The sequence below is a fragment of the Aquarana catesbeiana genome, linkage group LG01, assembly GCF_042186555.1.
Source record: "Aquarana catesbeiana isolate 2022-GZ linkage group LG01, ASM4218655v1, whole genome shotgun sequence".
Classification (NCBI taxonomy): Eukaryota; Metazoa; Chordata; class Amphibia; order Anura; family Ranidae; genus Aquarana; species Aquarana catesbeiana.
The window spans coordinates 91,378,687-91,401,375 of record NC_133324.1 but is presented as its reverse complement, the minus strand read 5'-3'; the positions used below and the strand labels follow the sequence as shown (position 1 = coordinate 91,401,375).

The 22,689-nt window shown below is 45.5% G+C and overlaps 1 protein-coding gene across 1 annotated transcript in view; it reads right to left on the bottom strand.

Moving 5' to 3' along the window:
- PTGER4 (prostaglandin E receptor 4) overlaps window positions 1–22,435 on the bottom strand; it is a 36,533-nt gene extending 14,098 nt beyond the window's left edge. Inside the window, exon 1 of the mRNA XM_073621655.1 lies at window positions 20,439–22,435. Within this exon, the coding sequence (XP_073477756.1) occupies window positions 20,439–21,266 (828 nt within the window). The 5' untranslated portion in view covers window positions 21,267–22,435. The remainder of the gene's footprint in view (window positions 1–20,438) is intronic.
- Window positions 22,436–22,689: the final 254 nt, after the last annotated feature.

Sequence of the window (22,689 nt, the reverse complement as noted above, 5' to 3'; positions counted from 1 at the left end):
GATGGTTAGTACCCTCTTCACTTTCGATTTGAGACTAGCATCAAACGAAAAACTGGCGAAAATTCGTCCAATAATCTGACCATGTGTATGAGGCTTTAAGCCTCATACACACGATCAGATTGTTGGCCAACAAAGCTTCAGACTTTTGTCCGAAGGGCTTGTGCCTGGGAACTTGTCTTGCATACAAACGGTACACAATTGTCGGCCAACAAACATGAATGTAGTGACGTACTACAAGGAATTTCAGCTCTTGAGAGCCACCCTTTGGGCACCTTCTGCTAATGTCGCGTTTGTTGAGCATTGATTCCGAGCATGCCTGTTTGTACTTTCAACTCTGGTGTGACGGACTTGTGTACTGACGATAGGAAAATCTGACAACAGACCGTTGTCTGCCGAAAATTTACTAGCCTGCCATCCAACATTTGTTGGCGGAAAGTTGGACAACAATTGTCTGATGGAGCATACTAACGGTTGGATTTTAGGCCAAAAGTCTGTCATCACACAATTCCCTGCCGAAAATCCGATTGTGTGTACGAGGCTTAAGACCCCATAGCAGATTTTTGTCTTCAGATTTACCCAAACCATATACTATGAGGTCAAACCTTAAGAGTTTCTATTTGTATGCAATCAGGCAGGCCCTTGCACTACGTGGTTTTGGTAAATCTGAAGACAAAGATCTGCAGAAAATCGAATAGTGTGTATGGGGCTTTAAGGTTTGACCTCATATTATATGGTTTTGATAAATCTGAAGACAAAAATCTGTATATGGGGTCTTAGGCAGAATTTTTTTGGCCAAACTGCGGCTGCATCCAATCAGATGTTTGGGGTACTGGCTGTCAATATACAGTCAGCTCAGTGGATTCGTCCATCCCTGCAGTATAACATGGATGAAGGAATTTGTTAGATTTATTTTTTTCATTCAGCCTACCAGTCTGGCCAGCTTAAGCTCTGATGATGGGGGGTGGGATGGGGTTCTTGGCCTCCAAAATGCATTGGTTATTTTTTTGCTTTCCTGATGTCACGTATGGAAAAAATAAAGGAGTGGATTCTTGATGTGTTTGGCGCTTTTTTTTGGCTCTGCAAACAAAATTGGACAATTCTTACTCTTCCAGAATCTATCCAAAACTCAAAGAAGTTTTGGCTGAAGTTGCGCTTTATTATTACTAATAAAACAGGATTTGTGTTTGCATGCTAGTGCTGAAATGGGAAGGTGGAAATACCTAGATCTAGGACATTTACATAATTAGCAACCCAATAAACATCCTTCTTGTTCAAACACGACAAACTCTGTTCCTGCTTCTCTAATACAATTACAGGGAAGACTCCACTTGAAGGCCCCGCCATGCCAAGATGTAATTGACCTCCAAGCCCGTTCTTTCGGAGAGGCTTATTGCACGTGTCTCTGTATCTCCAGCATGGGCCACTTATCTCTCCATCAGTGCCTGGGGGGTTCTCGCCTATCTGGTTTAACCGGCAACTATTTTATCACTAGGGTCACTGGCTGTACAGTATAAAACACAGATCTGTCCTCAGGTATTAGGTTTATGTTTTCTTTTGTTCCTGATATCGTGGTGGTTAAGTGGCTTTTAAGGTCCAAACAGACATGATGCTATTAGACTATCTACAAGCTAAAAGGGGCAACATAAGGTCTCCTGCGACTTATATAAACAGACTGACACATATGTGCTCTGTAACCATGTTCAGCATTGTTATGATGGAAACAAACCTCCTTCAAAAGCGTTATCACTGAAATTTTACTGCTTGCTGTAACATAAGGTAGTTGTTTCGTCGGGAAGTTGTATGCTATGTGAGTACGCATTATTAGCTTTTGTGACCTACCTAAAAATAATTTTGATATAAATATAACATTTTTAAGTTCTTGCTTGTCATATCTGAATGTCAGGCAGCAGTCTGTGGATAGATTGATAAAACCAGTGGCAGATTAAAGCAAACTAAAGCCGGTCATAGATTGAGCACTGTGTTGACGGGTGAATCTAGCGACTCCCCCATCAAATCTAGCCATTTTCACAGAACTATTGTGTTCTAGAGTTGGGGGCAGTTGCGGCTGTTTTTTTTTGTTGGAGGGGGATCGGGAAAAAACCCCCCCGCGTCACCTCAAACCGCCCCCCCCCCCTTTGCCTGCTGGTCGGTCCACCGACACTTACCCCATCTAGGCGGCGGGCAATCCGAGGAGCGGCGGGGTATCGGGGCACCAAGCAGCAGCGGGAAACGGGCATCCGAGGAGCGGCGGGGATTGGGGCACCAAGCAGAGGCAGGGATCGGGAATCCAGGCATTGGCTCGTCTCCTCCTCGCTTCCGCCATGCGTCTCCTCCCCTCCTCCTAGGCGTCCAATAAGAGCACCTGTCCTTTCAGCCAATCGGGTGACTGGTATCAGACCCGCTTCCCGATTGGCTGGGAGAAGGATCAGTTTTGCAACAGCGAATATTAATTCGCTGTTGCAACACACCTGGGTGGGCTATGGACGAAATTTAGACGCTCCGAGCCCACCCTAATTTGAAGCCTATTAGAGCCTCTGGCTCTGATCAGTGCTTCAAAAAACACCTCCCCTTCGCCCATCCCCGCCATAGGAATTCATGCGCTAGGCCTCCTGAAAGGGGCCGGGCGCATGGCTAGGGTGTGCGGCGGGGCGCTGACAATGGGCGGGCCACCCCTGGTTGAGAGGAGCTGTCCCGGCCGGAAGTACACACACAGTGATAATCGCATGAAAAATCAGACAGGCAGTTTGTACTCAAGTTGATCGATCACCTTGGGTAAAATCAGCCTGCCCAAACATGGTTCGAATCTCGGCCGAACCCTGCTGAACCGGCAGAGATTTGTACCGTCTATGGCTGGCTTGAGATCTAATGCTAACAGAGTGGATGAATGAATCTCTAATGCTAGCCATATGATAGGATGCAGTCACTGTTCGGCTGATAATTTTCCACCAGGCTTGATAATAGTTGATATAAAAATTGACGGAGCCAGGTGGCAAATTGCAGGAATTGGACAAAAAGTGAGTCGTCTATAACCATTCTAACTGGATGACAATGTATGTCAAGTCATCTAAGGCCATCTTAACTGGATGCCAATGTGTGTTGAGCCATCTATGACCATTTTACTGGATGGCAATGTATGTTGAGCCATCTGTGGCCATCTTAACTGACTGACAATGTATGTTGAACTGTCAATGGCCATCTTAACTTGATGACAATGTATGTTGGGCCCCCTATGGCCATCTTAACTGGATGGTAATGTATGTTGAGCTGTCTATGGCTACCGTAACTAGATGGAAATATATGTTAAGCTGTCTATGACCATCTAAACTAGATGACAATGTATGTTATAAACTATTGACATTTTCACCTTCTTTTCCATTCTTTGAGCAACTCACTGTTGCTGATCTCCACTTCCTGTCTACATGCACTCTCTAGCATTAGCTGCACACCGTTGCTCTGGATTGGCTTCCTGACATTGGCAACGTTGGACCATGCCTGTGTAATGCCACTTGTATTATTCATCAAGGTTTCATGCGACATGAAGACCATGCAGGAGCACAACCTAAAGGCAGTTGTGATTTCAAACAGGAAGTGCCTGAACAAGGGCCTTCATGGCAGGATCATTACCTATTATTATAGCTTGGCCACCTAATGAGATTCAAAATACTAACAACAACAACATACACTATCAGCCTCGTCTTAAAATATCAGTGTCCTTCTGGCTAATTCCTACTCTGTGTTCCTGTAGATGAACCCTGAGAACTTATCTCTTCAGGGAAGCCTATCATGCCTCTTTAAAAAAAATGAACTTTGACATACATGTGATTGGTTCCTGGGACTGGTCATATTACATTGTTATTAGCTGAAACCTGCTGTTATCTCTTATGCTGATTGCTCATGCTACGCTTGGAATACAATTTCTTGCTCTTTTCTTTGGGCTTTTTTTCCCCCCAGTTTCAACTTTTTGTATCACTTGCACCTTGCTCTCCATTGTTTCCCTTTATATTATGAAGTGCAACTTGTTGAAGCTACATATGTAGTTCCTGAATAATAATAATAATAGCATAGCTCCCAACTGTCTCTGATTTCGAGGGACTGTCCCTGATTTGGAGCAATGTCCCTCTGTCCCTCATTCCTCCTCATTTGTCCCTCATTTTGGTCTGATCTGTATAATTGTATAAAAAATACACTTTTTATCTTTTAAAAAGTGTTCCCCAGTGCTAAACTTTTCATCCAATTTCCAAATTGTTGCATTTGTACATTTCCAAAGCCAGTATGAAGGAATAGTAGTGGTAAAAAAAAAGCACTTGTGGGTTTAACTAATCATTTTATTGGTATAATTTTCCTTTAAGGGGGCATGGCAGGGGGCGTGTCCTATGCCTACATACTTTTGCTAATAAGTGTCCCTTGTTCCCATCTTAAAAAGTTGGGAGGTATGTAATATTAATAATAATAATTATTTTTAAAACATTAACACTCCAGCAGTGATCCAACTTGTAACATCTAAAAATGACTCTAAAGGTTATTTGGCAACAACACAGCAGATGAATGGAGACCCGGTATGACTTCCCTTGACATTGGACTTATCAGCAGTGGCAGGGGTGCAAACATAATGGAGCATGAGCTGCACTGCCGACAGGGAACAAGCATGATGTTTCACCGCTCTCCAAAGATATTCATGAGAAAAAAGTCAGATGAGAGCAGTTTGGCACCAGACTACGTCGCGCTGGGCTCTGTTCAATTGGAGATATTCACAGGAAAATGTTAAACCGTCCCTTGAGGTGTCCAAGGCTAAGCGTGGACACCAGCCCATAAATTAAACTCTCTCCCCAGCAATGTTTGGTTACAGAATATTTCTTCAGGGTAGGAGCAATCATACTTAGGCGCTCTGACAAAGAAACACATTGACACAGCTGTCACAGCTGGCAGCCTGCGTGTGTGTGTGAGTAAACACAATGCTAAGGACATGTACGGGTCCTATCAGACTACGCACGGCCTCTAGTATTAATCACATCAATAAATGGGGCTATCGTTTAGCCGCTTTCTTATCACCTGGCTGAGTCATTATTTGTAGAAGTCACGGAACGGTCAGCCCATATAGGCAATCTGTGGGATGGATCCCAGTGAACTTGTGACTTCTCATTAAGGAAATTTTTGCGGCATTGTTATCAGGATTACGCAATTCCCTAAAGAAAGTCCCCAGTAGGCAAAAAATAAATGAAAAGGAGCTGCATGTGCTCCAATTTAAAGGAGATGTGTTAACACAAAACTCTCACCGGTGTAGTTAAATTGGTTGTAAACCCTTACAGACCACTATGACCTACAGGTAAGCCTAGATTAAGGCTACACCCAAACGGTTTAGGAGATATTTGCAAAAAGACAGACACCGCTGTCTATGGCGCATGCACCGCAGACAGCGGCGTGTAGGCATACTGAGCATGCCGCTGCTAACAGTGATATGCCGTTAGTGGCGGCTCCCGCGCTCATGCACGGGAGTGATGTCATCGCAACTCCGGCCAATCACAGCACCGGAGCCACGATATCCGGAAAGAAGATGGACGCTCCGTAGCAGAGGAGACAGCAGTGACATCGCAGGCTCCTGTGTCAGGTAAGTGAAACATAATGGGCTACTATGCATCGCTTTACCTTTGCAGGGAAACAAAGAGGAAGTAAACCCATCAGGGTTTACTTCATCTTTAAGCCTACGTCTGTATGAAGGGCTGTCTTTCAGGTGTTTCATGCATCCATATGCGGGCAGTGCCATTCATGTCCATAGCTTCCAACTGTCTCTGATTTCGAGGGACTGTCCCTGATTTGGAGCAATGTCCCTCTGTCTTTCTTTCCTCCTCATTTGTCCCTCATTTTGATCTGATCTGTATTGTTGTATATACTGTATAGTTATATATAAAATGCACTTTTTATCTTTCAAAAGGTCTTTCCCAGCGCTAAACCTTTCATCCAATTTCTAAATTGCTACATTTGTACATTTTCAAAGCCAATATAAAGTATAAGTAGTGGTAAAAAAAAAGCCCCTGTGGATTTAATTAACCTTTTTTTGGTTAATTCTCCTTTAAGGGGGTGTGGCAGGGGGCGTGTCCTTTGCCTACATACATTTGTTAGTAGGTGTCCCTCATTCTCATCTCAAAATATTGGGAGGTATGCATGTCTATTGGGAAGCAATGGCTGCACGGACGATCCAGCACTATGCCGGAGAGCAGCAGCTCTCTCCCTGTTCACATGGCAGATTGATAACAATGAGAGCAATTGGGTCACACTGCTGTCAATCAAATCCTGTGATGAAGAGTCGAGGGGGGGGGCTGGGCCGAGCCACACTGTCTGTACCTATAGGCGCAGGCAGCGCGGCTTGTTAACGAGCCCACACGACTTCTCCCACGGGTGAAGTGGTTTCCTATGGGGGGGCTCGATGAAGAGGTGGAGCCAGGTGTGCTGGCGGGGGGGGGACCCCAGAAGAGGAGGATTGCACAGAGCAGTTAAGTATGACATGTTTATTATTTAAAAAAAAAGAAGGTTTACAATGACTTTAAAAAAATAAAATGAATGCAGCCACCACATCTAATGATTGGTAAGCTGAAATATATGATTTGGGGTTTAATACCGCTTTACGGAGGGGGATGGGGAGTTATGTTTACTAAAATTAACCCTATCTGTAGTGGGCTGGCAGATCTTCATTATCAGTTGTAAACCACATGTGTAGACTAACCTAGCAATGGTTTAAAGATCCCAAGACCTGGGTAGTACATTCTATCTTAATACAAAATACTAAAACCAATCTGTCCCTCTCTCTGTCCCCTAATTGCACATTGCGAGCTATTTTACAAAGAAGCTACCTATAGAGTTCTATGTATAAACATGCTCCAAAGAAACGCCTAAGAAGATCAGTAATTTTTTTTTTTTTTTACATTATCTTTAGGTATGCTGTGTGAATGGGAACACATAACATACATAGAGTGGGAGTTCCTCAAATTTGACTGCTAAGGTAGAAATACACTTTAATGGGCGCATCACAACATGCTGAGTAGTCGTTGCACCGCACGGCAGCAACCAATGAGCCTAATGACTTGATGGCGGCACTTTAAAGTGCTGTAATGACCGAAGAGCTGCTATGTCCCAGTGCTGAGGTTTCATTTCTGTCTTGTTGTCATGGCGCTTAAATATTTTTGTATTTTAATTCCAATGGCAAAAACGGGCTAACGTGACTCAACGTTTGGCTTCTACAACAGCGCAGAGTGCTAGAAAGACTCAATATGTTGCTGTAATTAGTATAAAAACATTTGCTGCTTGCATATTCCTGAGCTGACGTGTTGCTTTTACTCACCAAACTTTCTGTAGTTTCTGTCTGTGCTGAACATTTTCACTTTTTTTCTTCTGGTTCTTTAAGTAACACTGAGAGAAATACAAGAGCTCACATTTCTGTCCTCCTTCCAGGAATACTAGTTGCCTGGCTGTGCCTGGGCTCAACTAACACAGAACTACATGCAGGTTGGAACATTCAGAGCCAAGTTACGATTCCTGATCAGAATTCTTGCTGAAGGTCTGGGCCTCAGAAAGACACTGGATGGAAATGACAGCCAGGCAACTAGCATTTTCAGAAGGAGACATTAACAAAGCCACATAAGCTCTCAGTACAGGTGTCCTCTAAAGACCAACTTAAATATCAGTTTTAATTAATAAATATTTCCAGGTGCATCACAACACAAGATATCTAAAGTCTTAAAGTTGTCTTTCTTTAAAAAGCAGCCACAGCCTGAGTGGAAAGGCCTGTCCCCTGTCAGCATGCTACAGAGACTTTCTGCAGAGGTCCAACATACCCCCTGCTGAGTCAGAATAAGAGCTCACCAATAAGCAAAGAGTCCAGAAGGCAGTTTGCCTCCATGATTCTCAAGTTTATATGTGCAGCTGTCACTGCTGAACCTCTGAAAAGCGATCGGTGGTGGAGAGCTGTTTCGCAGGCAGTAAGGAGGCACCTGTTTGTAAATGCCGCACAAGTGTGCTGTGTACATATGTCATCTCCTTTACACTTACCTAAAACTTTGAAACACAAGGACAGACCTATATAACCTATTCATGTCTAATTTTGCAGGACCTTTAAGATCAAAGCTACTGGTAAATTTAAAGGAGATTCAATCAGACTATACAGTGTATTGCGAGCAGGGCTGCCATACAGGGGGCCTGGGCCCCATCAGGTCGGCATGGGGGCAAACAGGGGTTGCCTGTGGATATCTCACAGTCCACCAACTTCCAAACCTCAGGTCCTCCCTTTCTCCACGCCTCATCCCTGACTAACAGGGGATGAAGAATGTGGAGCAATGAGGGATGTAGAGTATAGGGTAATGGGGGATGTAGAGCGTAGGGTAATGGGGGATGTAGAGCGTAGGGTAATGGGGGATGTAGAGCGTAGGATAATGGGGGATGTAGAGCGTAGGGTAATGGGGGATGTAGAGCGTAGGGTAATGGGGGATGTAGAGCGTAGGGAAATGGGGGATGCAGACCATAGGGTAATGGGGGATGTAGAGCATGGGGAAATAGTAAAGGGGGTTGTAGAAAGTAGCATAATGGTAAGGGGGATGTAGAGCGTAGGGTAATGGGGGATGTAGAGTGTAGGGTAATGGGGGATGTAGAGCGTAGGGAAATGGGGGATGTAGAGCGTAGGGTAATGGGGGATGCAGACCATAGGGTAATGGGGGATGTAGAGCATGGGGAAATAGTAAAGGGGGTTGTAGAAAGTAGCATAATGGTAAGGGGGATGTAGAGCGTAGGGTAATGGGGGATGTAGAGCGTAGGGTAATGGGGGATGCAGACCATAGGGTAATGGGGGATGTAGAGCATGGGGAAATAGTAAAGGGGGTTGTAGAAAGTAGCATAATGGTAAGGGGGATGTAGAGCGTAGGGAAATAGGGGATGCAGAGTGTAGGCTATAGGGGGATGTAGAGTGTAGGGTAATGGGGGAGTTGCAGAGTGTAGGGTAATGGGGGATGTAAAGCATGGGGTAATGAGGGATGTAGAGCTTAGGGTAATGGGGAGTGCAGAGTGTAAGGTAATGGGAGGTGCAGAATGTAGGGTAATGGGGAATGCAAAGTTTAGTGTAATGAGGGATGCACGGGCTGCAGACTGTGGGGTACTAGAGGGGGAGCAGGGATACAGGTGAGGTGAAAAGCCAGTACAGATAGAGTTTTGGGAGATGCAGCTAGTGCAGAGCAGTGCCGGGACAAGGTCATCTAGCGCCCAGGGCAAAGATGCCAAACCGCACCCCCCTTCCCTTAGGGTTAGGGTCAGGGCGCCCCCATCCCTGCAATAAACCACTGCGCCCAGGGCAGCCACCCCTCCTGCCCACCCCTTGTCCCAGACCTGGTGCAGAGTCCTGGATAATGCAGTATGCAGGGGGTACAGAGTAAGGTTTAGGGGGGATGCAGAGAGGGGAACAATGGGTGTCCCATTCAGGGGGTACAAAGTGTGGGGTAGTGGGAAGGGCAGCTGATAGGGGTTATTGGGGGGCCCTATCAGGTGAGCTGTATGGGGCCCCATGATTTCTAATGGTGACCCTGAGAGTGACTCTAAAAACTGACTAAATCGCTGTCCATAAGCAGGTACAACAGATGTCCTATAACTTTCCATACACATGTCGGAGGTCAGTGGCTCACCATGTAGAGAAGGCAGGACCACTCCAAATCCAGCTCCATAGCAGACAGAAGAAAATGCTGGCCTGGGATGTTCCTCTATCACGGAGCTTCAATAACCATACCAAGTGTAGATGACAGCCAGCCAATGCATTTGGCACATGACCGTGACTCGAAAATCATTAATCTTGCTTGGATTCCACATTGGGTATATCCATACAACATACATTCCACTAAAGCAAAGAAAAACACAAATAATCTAGTTCTGGCAGGGAACTCTGCGGAGGCAGGAGAAAGTCAGACTAATGGAATCCTATGACAGCTAGATATATATGAATGGAAGCATTGTGGCCGAGTTTGTCATGTTTGTACATTCTCAAAGAAAATGATAACAGCAAAAAGTGTGCAGAGACCAAATCTTTGTGACAATCACTCCTATCACAAATGTCATCTAAAAGAGCAACAAGGGAAAATTGTACTGTGTTCAAATATAAATCCGTCTGGTAAATACAGACCTTGTGGGAAACTTACAAGAAAACTGATTTAGAACCTACGCAAGCCCAGGGAGAACACGCAGACTCCAACACTGGGGTGTTTGGGTCAAATCCTGGCCAGGACACTATCTGCACGGAATGTGAGGCAGTACAGTGGTTGAGTAGTTAGCATGTCTGCCCTGCAGCACTGGGGTGCCCAGCTTAGATCCCAGCCAGATCTCTACCTGTATAGATCCCTCTTCACTCTATCCAAAACTAAAAAAAAAAAAAAAGTTTGGCCTTTTAGTTATACTGTAAATAACAGTGAAAAGTGATATTCTGAATCAGCATTGTCTGGCCACATTTCCAGATATCTCTATTCAGAAAATGTGTTCTCCTTGCCCCGAAGCTGTCAGCTCCAATTAGCGCAATCCCAAATTCGCCTACACCTCTGCTGGTCTGTAGGAGGAGCGCCGTCACTGTCAATTACTTTGGCAAACTGGCAGAACAGGGAAGTCGATTCTACAATCACATTATGGGAACAGGCTGCTGCTGCTGTTTACCAACCGGAGGAGCCAGTTTGGCGGTTTGGCTGAAGGCGAATCGCAGGTCTTCTCAAGCCACTACTTGTTTGTGATTACAGCTCAGCTACTTGCTATAGAACCTGGCACAGAACTCCTTGTTTTATGCATTTTGTACCCTATACAAAAGATTTGTATATCATTTTATATGTAATGCCCATTTAAAAACCACATGGTTATGGTGTCAGGATGCCACTAGTGTTGGTATCTGAGAGAGCTAGCCTTAAGGGAAGAATGCAAGGAAAAGGGGGGAAAACATTTTTAAGCCCCCCCCCTTGCCTCATGGGATTGTGTCAGCGGAGGTTTCTAGTCTCCCCTCAGAGATAAATTTGCAGGAAGAGTTCCCATTGGCCCCCTGACCACTGCAAATAAGTCTAGTTGTATCCAGGCAGTGACAGGGGTTTTCTTAGTCTACTATTGGTAACCTCCTCAGGTCTGGAAAAGGGTGGGAAGCATTCCCATTGGCCAAATAAAAGCCCTAGAGTCTCAATCGCCTCAGTAGCAGCAGCTGTGGTGTTCCCTCCCGCCCTCCCTTTGTCGCAGCCTTTCACTTTATTATGTGGCTAGTGTCACCTTTATAAGTGGGACAGTTTTTGCGTATATAAGGTTGTTTTTTAAGTGGGGAGATTCCTCTTTATCTTGATTATAGAGCCGTAGTGGCTGAGCTGTTTTTACGCATTATAAAAGTTTAACTTTTGAATATTTATTTGTTAAAGCCAATAATAAGACCCCTTTCACACTGGGGCGTTTTTTAGGTGTTTTTCAGGCGCTTTAGCGTTAAAAAAAAGCGCCTGAAAGAAGCCTCAACTGCAATCCCAATGTGAGAGCCTGAGTGCTTTCACACTGAGACCCCTTTCACACTGGGGCGTTTTTCAGGCGCTTTAGCATTAAAAAAAGCGCCTGTAAAGCGCCTGAAAGAAGCCTCATCTGCAATCTCAATGTGAAAGCCCGAGTGCTTTCACACTGGGGCGCTGCGCTGGCAGGGCATCAAAAAAAGTCCTGCAAGCAGCTTCTTTACAGCGATTTCGTGTTTTTGCCACCGGGCTGGGTGCGCCAATGGCCCGAGCCCTTTTACACTGCCAGCGCCCGAAAAACGCCTGAAAAACGCCCCAGTGTGAAAGGGGTCTTAAGCAGTGCTTTACCAGCGTTTTTCGGGCGCTGGCAGTGTGAAAGGGCTCAGGCTTTCACATTGGAATTGCAAATGAGGCTTTTTACAGGCGCTTTTTTTAACGCTAAAGCGACTAAAAATCGCCTGAAAAACGTCCCAGTGTGAAAGCGGTCTAATGGCCGCGACCAAAATATTTTCCAATGAAAAGGTAGTTGTGTTTTTTATTATGTTTTTTTTTTTTGTTTTGTTTTAACATTTTACCTTCTGCTAAAACTTTTGTGAATCAGTACTGCTTGGACCTTGAAGAAGGGGCCACACCCCGAAAGCTCATCCATGAAAAATGATATGTTAGTGCAAATAAAAAAAGTATCACGGACAGTACTCAATTTTCTTTATTATGTTTAAAAAAACCTGCTGACTGCTATCCCATATCTTGGCTGGACTATTTGAGTACTCAAAAGGTAGGGAGCATTAAGGTACCCATACACAGCACAAGGGCTAAACAAGAGAAAATCAACTGAACAAGAGAAAATCATCTATGCTAACAGCGTGAATGGGGGAATCCCCGCTGCAGGCTATTGTATTGAGCAGCCACAGCACCAACAACTGCCTGAATACAATGGCGCTGCTAGACAGTAACTGCATCTGATAGGACACTGTTCAGTCAAGAATTTTCCCCCTAGCAAAGTCTAACTTTAAATCAACTTTAGCCAAGTACTTGCAGGGCTACCCACAACTCGAATTTCTTCCGATTCAACAGAAATCTGACAACATTCAAGCAATCTATATTAGAAGAAGAGTTACGGTTAGTCTTATGCCGCGTACACACGATCGGACATTCCGACAACAAAATCCATGGATTTTTACTGACGGATGTTGGAAACTTGTCTTGCATACACACGGTCACACAAATCTTGTCGGAAATTCCGAACGTCAAGAACACGGTGGCGTACAACACGTACGACGAGCCGGGAAAAATGAAGTTTAATAGCCAGTGCGGCTCTTCTGCTTGACTCCGAGCATGCGTGGAATTTTGTGCATTGAAATTGTGTACACACCATCGGAATCTCCGACAACAGATTTTGTGTGAGTGGCAACCTCACCCTGGACACCGAACAGGCCACGTCCCAAATGCATTTCACTCCGCCCCTCGGATCTTGCTGTGACTAAGTTCTGAGGGGTGGGGCGAAACATGTTTGGGGAGGGGCCTAGTCGGAGTGCAGGCTGAGGTTGCCACTCACACACTCATCCCAGGGATGGTACGGATGTGCGGCTACAGGGAGACCTTTCTTTTTCTCTAGTCATTACAGGAGTTGTGACGAGCTCCCTCCCGAACCAGCACTCCCAGTCGCAGATGTTTAGGACTTACACCCGTCCAGAGAGCCTGAGCGGCACACTATGCAGGTTTTTTTAGGCTCACCAGTGCCAGTCCAGCTCCGGGCCAGAAACAATAATGTGTTAAATGCAATAGTTCAGTGTCAAGTTTTGCACTGCGGCATGCCAAAGTGCATGCAGCATCCTGGGTTTGGGTTGCATCTGACTATACATAACATATGACTCTCTGGCAGGTTTCTACCTACTGGGTGAGCTTCAGGACGAGTCCTGAAATTCCCACATCCAGCGCTGTGCGTACAAAGCTTTAATGAGTAAATGATTATCTTTTGGTGTTTTGGTTAACCAAAAAATGTTAAAACTTCATTCTGATGTAATATGTCATGGTGAGTGTAATCCTCACCACTCGGCCTCCTGCATCTGTGTGATTAGTCACCCCAGCCACGAAAAACAAGCTCTCATACCAGGAAAGAGGCACCGCGCTGCCTAAAAAGTGGGTCATTGGCTCTCATTATGAAAGTGAAAACACTATTCTGACCCTCATGTGGGTTATGGTACTCCTGTGTGCAAGGACACTGATCTCAGCTTGTTGGGGCACTAAGCATGTGTAGGACAGCCAGGCTTACCAAATAAGGCACAGTGCAATAAATAATAATCTTTTTTTTGCCCCATCTGCAAACTGAAATGAGATTGCACCATCCTATTAAATAAAGCCAGAAGCACTGAAATGTGCTCAGCTATGTCCTAGTGCGGCACCGCTGCTTGGAGCGGGTGCTGCCAGTGACGTCTGTAGGTATCTAGTGTGAATTGTAGCATAGGTGAGAATTTACGATGACCAAACAAGCCAGGTGGCTGCAGCCAGGAAGTGAAGACAGCAGAAACGCAGGGCAAGTAACCCAGGAGGAAATGAGCAAAGTAGACCATACTGCATAGAAGGGTGCATTGTGTGTCACTAAGGTAATGAACTGTGCAGATACCTTTCCCAAGGCATGCTGTGACTTGTAGCTGCACAGTGAGTAGATGCCATGCCAGTCCTGGGGCACAAATAAAGTTGTCATCGCAGATATGGAAATTATAACTCTCAACAGGCAACTCATTGGGGTTATTTACTAAAGGCAAATCCACTTTGCACTACAAGTGCAAAGTGCACTTGGAAGTGCAGTCACTGTAGATCCGAGGGGGAACATGCAAGGAAAATAAAAAACAGCATTTTAGCTTGCACATGATTGGATAATAAAATCAGCAGAGCTTCCCCTCATTTCAGATCTACCCCTCATATTTAGAGCGACTGCACTTCCAGGTGCACTTTCAGTGCAATTTCAAGTGCAGTTTGCACTTGTAGTGCAAAGTGGATTTGCCTTTCGTAAATAACCCCCATTGCTAAGTTATTTAAGCTTCATTCAAACCTGAGCGTAGCGATTTACTGGTCTTTTTCAGGCATTTTTTTAAGTGTTTTTTGCAAGCGTTTTTAAAACGATTTCAGAAGCGTATTACAAACGTTTTACAGTTTCAGGCGATTTTGTTTAGCCAATACAAAGCACTAGAGAGAGGAGAGGGATAGGAAATTAGAGCTGCTGTTTAAGGTGATAACGTGCAAGAAAACTTTTGTAAATGCTCAAGTTAGGCGTTTCTATTGAAGTCTATGGGGCCAAAACGCATGTAATCTGCCAAAAAGAAGCTCATGTACTTTTTTGAGCGACAGGCATTTTGCTTCAGGAGACAGAGTGCTCATACAGTATGTCAACAGGGGCCATTGCAATGAATGGCTTGTTGAGCGTTTTAGAGCTACAAGCAGACATTTGCTCAGGTGTGAACAGGGCCCTATGGCTCCCCAGCTGATCTGTGCTAAGCTGGGACTTGTAGTTCCACATTGGCTAAACCAAATTTGATCATTGCTGCAAGTGACAATTCAAGAGCAGAAAAATAAAACCTATACCTGGTGCACATGGGACATTAGGTCATAACAATTGTTATTTGTACAGTAGATTATTTTCTGCACTGACAGCCAATAAAAGATATTACATGATCGATATGGCAAATAGCCCAATAATTGGCCACGGGCACACTGGGAGGTTATCCCCTGTTCGTCCAATCCTGGCGTCTTCATGAACCTGGGTGGCACAAAGTCTATGACAAGGCTAGGGGCTGGGTGCTGCACCTGTGCCTCCCAGGCGCATAGAAAATGCTGGGATTGGACACACAGGGGATAAATGGCCAGTACACATAGCTCAATGAATTGGGATATAGGCTGAATGAGTATAGGAGGCTGATAGTTTTCTACTTTGTAAAATCATTTCTGGAAACATACAAGCTACACTCCCACCATATCACGCCATAAGTAATGTACTGTACATAAAACTGTTGCATTATAAATGATACAATGAATCAATGTAGCTTTTTGGAAAAAGAGATTTTACTTGCAGTGGCTCAGTGTTGCAAACCTGGGGTTTGTCAAGAACACAAGATTTTATGGGAGAAATCTCCAATCCTGGAACGTGGGGACAGCTGGCAACTATGCAATAAAAAGTTGACGCTGTTCTTCATCTACAGTATGTGACACTCGTGCTGGGACTTGTTCTACGAGAGAAGAACCTAAGAAGTGGTTGTCACCTTCCAAGGTAAGTGGGGTCTCAAATGTGGCCCCCCGATGTCACCAACGTCTGGGCGCCGCCCCCCTAATCCCTGCGCCCGGTCCCTAATCTACATGAAGGGCGCTGGACTTGTTGATTCCAATGGGGTTTTTTTTTTTTTTTAAAAGAACGTGATTAGAGCCTGATCCCCGAGCCCACCCAGTTGTGTGACAATAGCGAATTAATATTCGCTATTGTCTTCCTTATTCTCCTCCTGGCCAATCAGGAGGCAGGTCCTGAGACCCGCCACCTGATTGGCCGAGAGGAAAAGCGATCCTATTGGCCACCGAGGAGGAGGAAGGAGGAGACGGGACCTAGATGGGATTAAGTGCGGGGCTGGTGACTGACTGACTGGGGGTGGGGGTGCCTGTGACCTGACTGACCAGTGCGGGGGGGGGGGGTGTTTGCTGCCCCCCTCAAAAAATATACCACCAGCCGCCACTGTCTATAATACTACAAATGACTATCATAGGCTGAAGACGAACGCTTGGCCATACATTAGTAGAAGTTTGCTCAAATAATTTCTTTTTTTAGGACGTTTGTTTAATTTGCAAATTGTTACTGGTGTGTCTCAAAGTTCGATTTTGACTGTAGTTACAAAAAGATTTGAATGTGCAGAATGCAAATTTTCTCTCGAATGAACAAATTTCTAGAAATGTATGTGGTTTGCGTTTAGGAAATTCCATTCATAGCAAACTTGAATGTTAAAAGCAAATGACATTTGATGTTCTTGAATGACATTTGTCAAGTCTAATAGGCAATATCTAATGTATTGGGGGGGGATTTTTTGTTTGTTAGAAATTCTACCTGTATGTCCAGCTTTACTAGAAGAGGAGACCGTGCTATGGGAGTTGGGGACTGAAGCCATGCTCTCAGGCTCAGTTCATTGCGACTTGCTTGCAACTTGAAACGACTCCAATGCGAATTTCATGCGGCTTTGGCAAAATCATAACAATGCAAAATGTGACACATATCACTGAGCTTACAAAATACTCTGAAGTCAGAGATAAAGTCGCAAAGATAAGACAAAGAAACGGCTTCCTTGCGACTTTTGTGATTTTAACATTGTAGTCTATGGCACTCATGTCACAAGCAAGATGCATAAAAGTAATGCAGAAACAATTTTTTTTGTTGCCCCGACTTGGGTCGCAGCAATTAATACGGCACCCATTGAAATGAATGTGTTTTGACTTGTCATTGAATGTATCGGCAAGTTGAATGCGAAGTCGCAGCAGTGTGAACCAGGGCTAAGAGAAGATCAGAAACGGAGGGTGTGTTGCATGAAACTGCTATAACAGCCTGTTACAAAAGCAAAGCTCCCATTACTGACTGTTGGGGTCTGAGGATCACAATGAAAACACCAAAGGGCAACACGTGGGCACCAGAAATCTAAATAATAATCTGATAAAGACAAGAGTTAAAGAGCCTACACTATATTATTATTACATTTATCATCACTAATTTATAAAGCTACAGCATATTATAAAACACCATTCATCACATTTATAGCGTTACATAATATGTCAGAGTTTTATAAATTAGTGATGATAAATATAATAATAATATAGTGCAGGTTCTTTATCTGTTGTATAAACACAAGTACCAGCATGTGAAAGCAAGTAGGCACTCACTTATTTGGCACAGTATTATAATATGAATGTACGGTATATTACGCACAGGGGATGTATAACATATTAGAATGCAGGGTACATATTAGAATACTGAAATCCAGCGTGCAGGGTATATACAGGTATTAGAATGCTGAAATCCAGCATGCAGGGTATATATTAGAATTCTGATATCCAGCATGCAGGGTATATACAAGTATTAGAATGCTGAAATCCAGCATCCAGGGTATATTAGAATGCTGAAATCCAGCATGCAGGATACATACTAGAATTATGAAATCCAGCATGCAGGGTATATACAGGTATTAGAATGCTGAAATCCAGCACACAGGGTATATATTAGAATTCTGATATCCAGCATGCAGGGTATATATTAGAATTCTGATATCCAGCATGCAGGGTATATACAAGTATTAGAATGCTGAAATCCAGCATGCAGGGTATATATTAGAATACTGAAATCCAGCATGCAGGGTATGTATTAGAATGCTGAAATCCAGCATGCAGGATACATACTAGAATTATGAAATCCAGCATGCAGGGTATATACAGGTATTAGAATGCTGAAATCCAGCACGCAGGGTATATATTAGAAGGCTGAAATCAAGCACAGTATATATACTGCTATGGATCAAACTCAGCACAGGATTGACTCTTGGAATAAAGGATCCTAAATACTCGATTGTGCAGAAAAGCAAAGATGGACCTGATTTACCAAGTCATAAATTAAGGGAAGGCGAAGCGGTATTTAATGCAAATTTCAAACTCCTCCGCACAGGATTGGAGGTTTGAAGTGAACACGGGTTTACTTTATACAGATTGGATCTTGTTTCATCTCCTTTTACACCTTAATAAATCAGACCCAACATTTGTATTACTGATCTGGTCAGTTTTCGATCCCTTGTTGTTTTGCAACAGCAAGCGCTGGCCTGTCCTCCCATAAGCTGCTTTGATCTGAAGGTCTACTCTAGAAAAGGAAAAGCACATGGCATGCTATTTGCGAAACTCAACATAAAGGATAAACATGACCGTGTCAGCGCAGAGATTATTGATAGGTCATTTGTCTTTGGCTCTCTAGTAGTTCTGCACCAACAAGTGGGACCTGTAGTTCTACTTCACACAGCAATCAGGAAAGACAAGCACACGGCATGCCATTCCTGAAACCCAACATAAATGAATCAACATTGGAATTATAAAGTCAGAGCCAAGCTCAGTGATTGGTTATCTTTGCTCCCCCTAGAAGCTCTGCAGTAACATGTGCCATCCTGCTCTGCCTTGACCTGCTGGGTCCTGTAGTTCTACTCATTCATTTACAGAGTAGGGTTAGAGAGCACATGGCATGTCATCTGTGAAACTAAACTTTGAAGGTCCATTGTCAGTGTTGAGCTCAGTGATAGGACATCCTCAGATACAAGCCTACCATGCCATAACCTGCTGGGTCTTGTGGTTCTACAAACAGCTATCAGGAAAGAAATGCTGATACTGCTGAACATTTGAATTGAGTATATATTATTTGGAAATAAAATGTCTTCAGTTTAGTTTTCAGTTTAGTGGTGGGTAATCTTTGACAAGTACCAGCCTATCCTGCCATAACTTGTTGGGACTTGTACAACTACTCATGGACAGCAATCAAGCAAAGAACACCTAACCTACCCCTACTGAATATTTTATTTAGATTATATTATTTGTAAATTTGTAACTAAAATGACATTTTTTGGCTTATAATTGGAGCCCATCCTGCCATAACCTGCTGGAACCTGCATTTCTTTGGATAGTTAGCACACAATGCCAGTGTTGATTTCAGTAGGAGGTAATCTTGGCTCCTTAGCTGTTCTGCAGCTACAAGAGCCATCCTGTGCTCTCCCAGCACCCTGGGATCTCTATTTCTACAGCTACAGCAGCCACCTTCTCATGCCTTGGCACACTGAGATCTCTTGTTCTACAGCTAATATAATCACCTTCTCTTACCCTGGCACGCTGGGCCCTCTAATTCTGCTACTACAACACCCCTCCATCCCCCGTACTGTGGTCCTTAGTGCCACAGCTACAGTACCCATCTGCTCTTCCCTGGAATACTGGGCTCTCTAGTTCTCCAACTACAATAGTCAGCCACCTTCTCCTGCCCTGTCATGCTGGACTCTCCTGTTCTGCAATACCCCCTTCTTCTCCCCTGACATGCTGGGCTCTCCAGTTCTGCAATACTCCCTACCCCCTGGCATGCTGGGCTCTCCTGTTCTGCAATACCCCCTTCTTCTCCCCTGGCATTCTGGGCTCTTCCGTTCTGCAATACTCCCTTCTCCCCTGGCATGCTGGGCTCTTCAGTTCTGCAATACTCCCTTCTCCCCTGGCATGCTGGGCTCTTCAGTTCTGCAATACTCCCTTCTCCCCTGGCATTCTGGGCTCTTCCGTTCTGCAATACTCCCTTCTCCCCTGGCATGCTGGACTCTCCAGTTCTGCAATACCCCCTTCTTATCCCCTGACATGCCGGACTCTCCAGTTTTACAATACTCCCTTCTTCTCCCCTGACATGCTGCGCTCTGCAGTTCTGCAATACTCACTTCTTCTCCCCTGACATGCTGCGCTCTGCAGTTCTGCAATACTCACTTCTTCTTCCCTGACATGCTTGACTCTCCAGTTCCTCTCCCCTGACATGCTGGGCTCTTCAGTTCTGCAATACCCCCTTTTTCTTCCCTGATATGCTAGACTCTCCAGTTCTTCTCCCCTGACATGCTGTGCTCTCCAGTTCTTCTCCCCTGACATGCTGTGCCCTCCAGTTCTTCTCCCCTGACATGCTGTGCTCTTCAGTTCTTCTCCCCTGACATGCTGTGCTCTCCAGTTCTCCCCTGACATGCTGTGCTCTCCAGTTCTTCTCCCCTGACATGCTGTGCTCTTCAGTTCTTCTCCCCTGACATGCTGTGCTCTCCAGTTCTTCTCCCCTGACATGCTGTGCTCTCCAGTTCTTCTCCCCTGACATGCTGTGCTCCCCAGTCCCGTACAAGTCCCGCACTAGTCTCACATACACACACACATAGCCAGGCACTTCCCAGGACTTACCACTAGAGGGGTGGAGCAGATGAGGACCACCACGGAGGTGCCGATGAGGACGATGACCATCTGGATCTCAGCCCCGGCGATCCTCCTGAAGCTCCTCCGCCTCCTGAAGTCGGAGATGCGGGTGTCGGTGCCCAGGGAGGTCCTCCGCACGAACTGTCGGTGCATCCTGATGAGGGCCACACACACCATGACGTTGCAGATCACGGTGACCAGGATGAGGAAGGAGTTGAAGCCGGCGTACATGTAGGCGTAGGCGGCATAGATGGACACGTTGGTTCGGAGGTCCAAGAAGCACCATGTCCCGGGGTACTGCAGTTCGCTCCTCCCCATGCCCATGCTGGGCAGGGCACAGAAGAGGATATTGGACACATAGATGGCACACAGGGTGAGTCCGGCCAGCTTCTTGTCCACATAGTGGTTGTAGAAGTAGGCATGGTTGATGGCCAGGTAGCGCTCGATGGACATGGCACAGATGATGCTCAGCCCGGCCAGCCCGAAGAACAACAGAATGAACGAGCTGTATTCGCACACCGCCGGCCCGCCCGGCCACTTGTTCTGCAGGTAGGTGGCGATGGTGACCGGGCTGATCAGGCAGGTGCCCAGCAGGTCGGTGATGGCCAGTCCGCACACCAAGGTGTAGAAGGTGCTCTCCTTCTGCTCCTTGCGGGACTTACACAGGACGATGATGGCGATCAGGTTCCCCACCACCCCGAAGATGAACATGACGGCCGGGATAGTCAGGGACCGGCCGGTTACCGAGCCCCCGGTGCTGTTCAGGAGGGTCGTGTTCAGAGAGGAGAGCATGGCGGTGATATTCTCTGGGCTCATCTTCAGATCTGGAGCCTTGACATCATACACAACCCAACTAAAATACAAAAAAACTGCCCTAGATGTGGGCAGGTAAGTCACTCAACAAGCCCTCAGGGTTTATCTCCAGGTATGTGCTCTTCTTGTAGCTCAGTCCTTAGACAGGGGCTGCCAAGGTGGGACCAGAACTTCCAGGTGAGAGCAGTTGGTGGGATCCAAAACTGGCACAGCCAAGGAGATGAGGACCTCTAGGACTTGTGCAGGTGAGAGGAAACCCCAACTTTTCACCGGCTGGCACAGTTGAGGTCAATCTTTCCCTAACTGACACAGGACTTCTCAGACTGACAGGTGAGGAGATCAGGACTTCTCAGACTGGTAAAGGTGAAAAAATCAAGACTTGTAAGACTGGCACAGTTGGGAAGATCAGGACTTCTAAGACTGGTGCAGGTGAGACCAGGTCTTCTCAGACTGGTACAGGTGAGGAGATCAGGACTTGTAAGACTGGTACAGGTGAGGAGATCAGGACTTCACAGGTTTGCACAGTTGAGATCAAGACTTCTAAAACTGGTACCAGTGAGGTGTTTAGGACTTGAAAGAGTGGAGCAGATGAGAAGATCAGCACTTCTAAGACTGAGACATGTGAGGTGATCAGGACTTCTCAGTGTGGCACTGGTGAGATCAGAACTTCCCAGACTAGTACAGGTGAAAAGATTAGGACTTCTAAGAACGGGCACTGGTGAAATCAGGATTCTCAGACTGGTGCAGGTGAGGAAATCAGGACTTCTCAAAGTTGCACTGGCGAGCTCAGAACTTCTCAGACTGGTATAGGTAAGGAGATCAGAACTTCTCAGACTGGCACTGATGAGATCAGAACTTCTCAGACTGGTACAGGTAAGGAGATCAGAACTTCTCAGACTGGCACTGATGAGATCAGAACTTCTCAGACTGGCACTGATGAGATCAGAACTTCTCAGACTGGCACTGATGAAATCAGGACTTCTCAGACCGGTAGGACTTGATATGGCTGGTTGCCAGGACTAATGATGTTGGAAGGAAGAGAGCAGCTCTGAGCCCACTCATTGTTGCAGACCGTCAGTGGTGCTCATGTCCTCCACACTGTCAGTGCTGACACTTCTGAGCTGCTTGCTCTAAGTTTCCTCTGGTGAAGTTTGTAGGGAGGGGTGAGGTTTTGCTGTGCTCTCCTCCCTCCCCCTGGTCTGATTGGTGCTGCTGATGTCAGTGATGAGGTTATAGAGATCGCTGCTGTCGTTGGGAAGAGCTCCTGGGGGCAGAAGTGTGAGCTGAGTGAACTGGGTGGCTCTGGTGTCCCATGCTGTGTCTGTTTTCCAACCCCATGCACACCTCTGTTCAGGAAAGTGACAAAATGTTGTGCAACTGATACATAATTCCACTTGATGGGAGTTTTGTTTTTCAATATTATTGT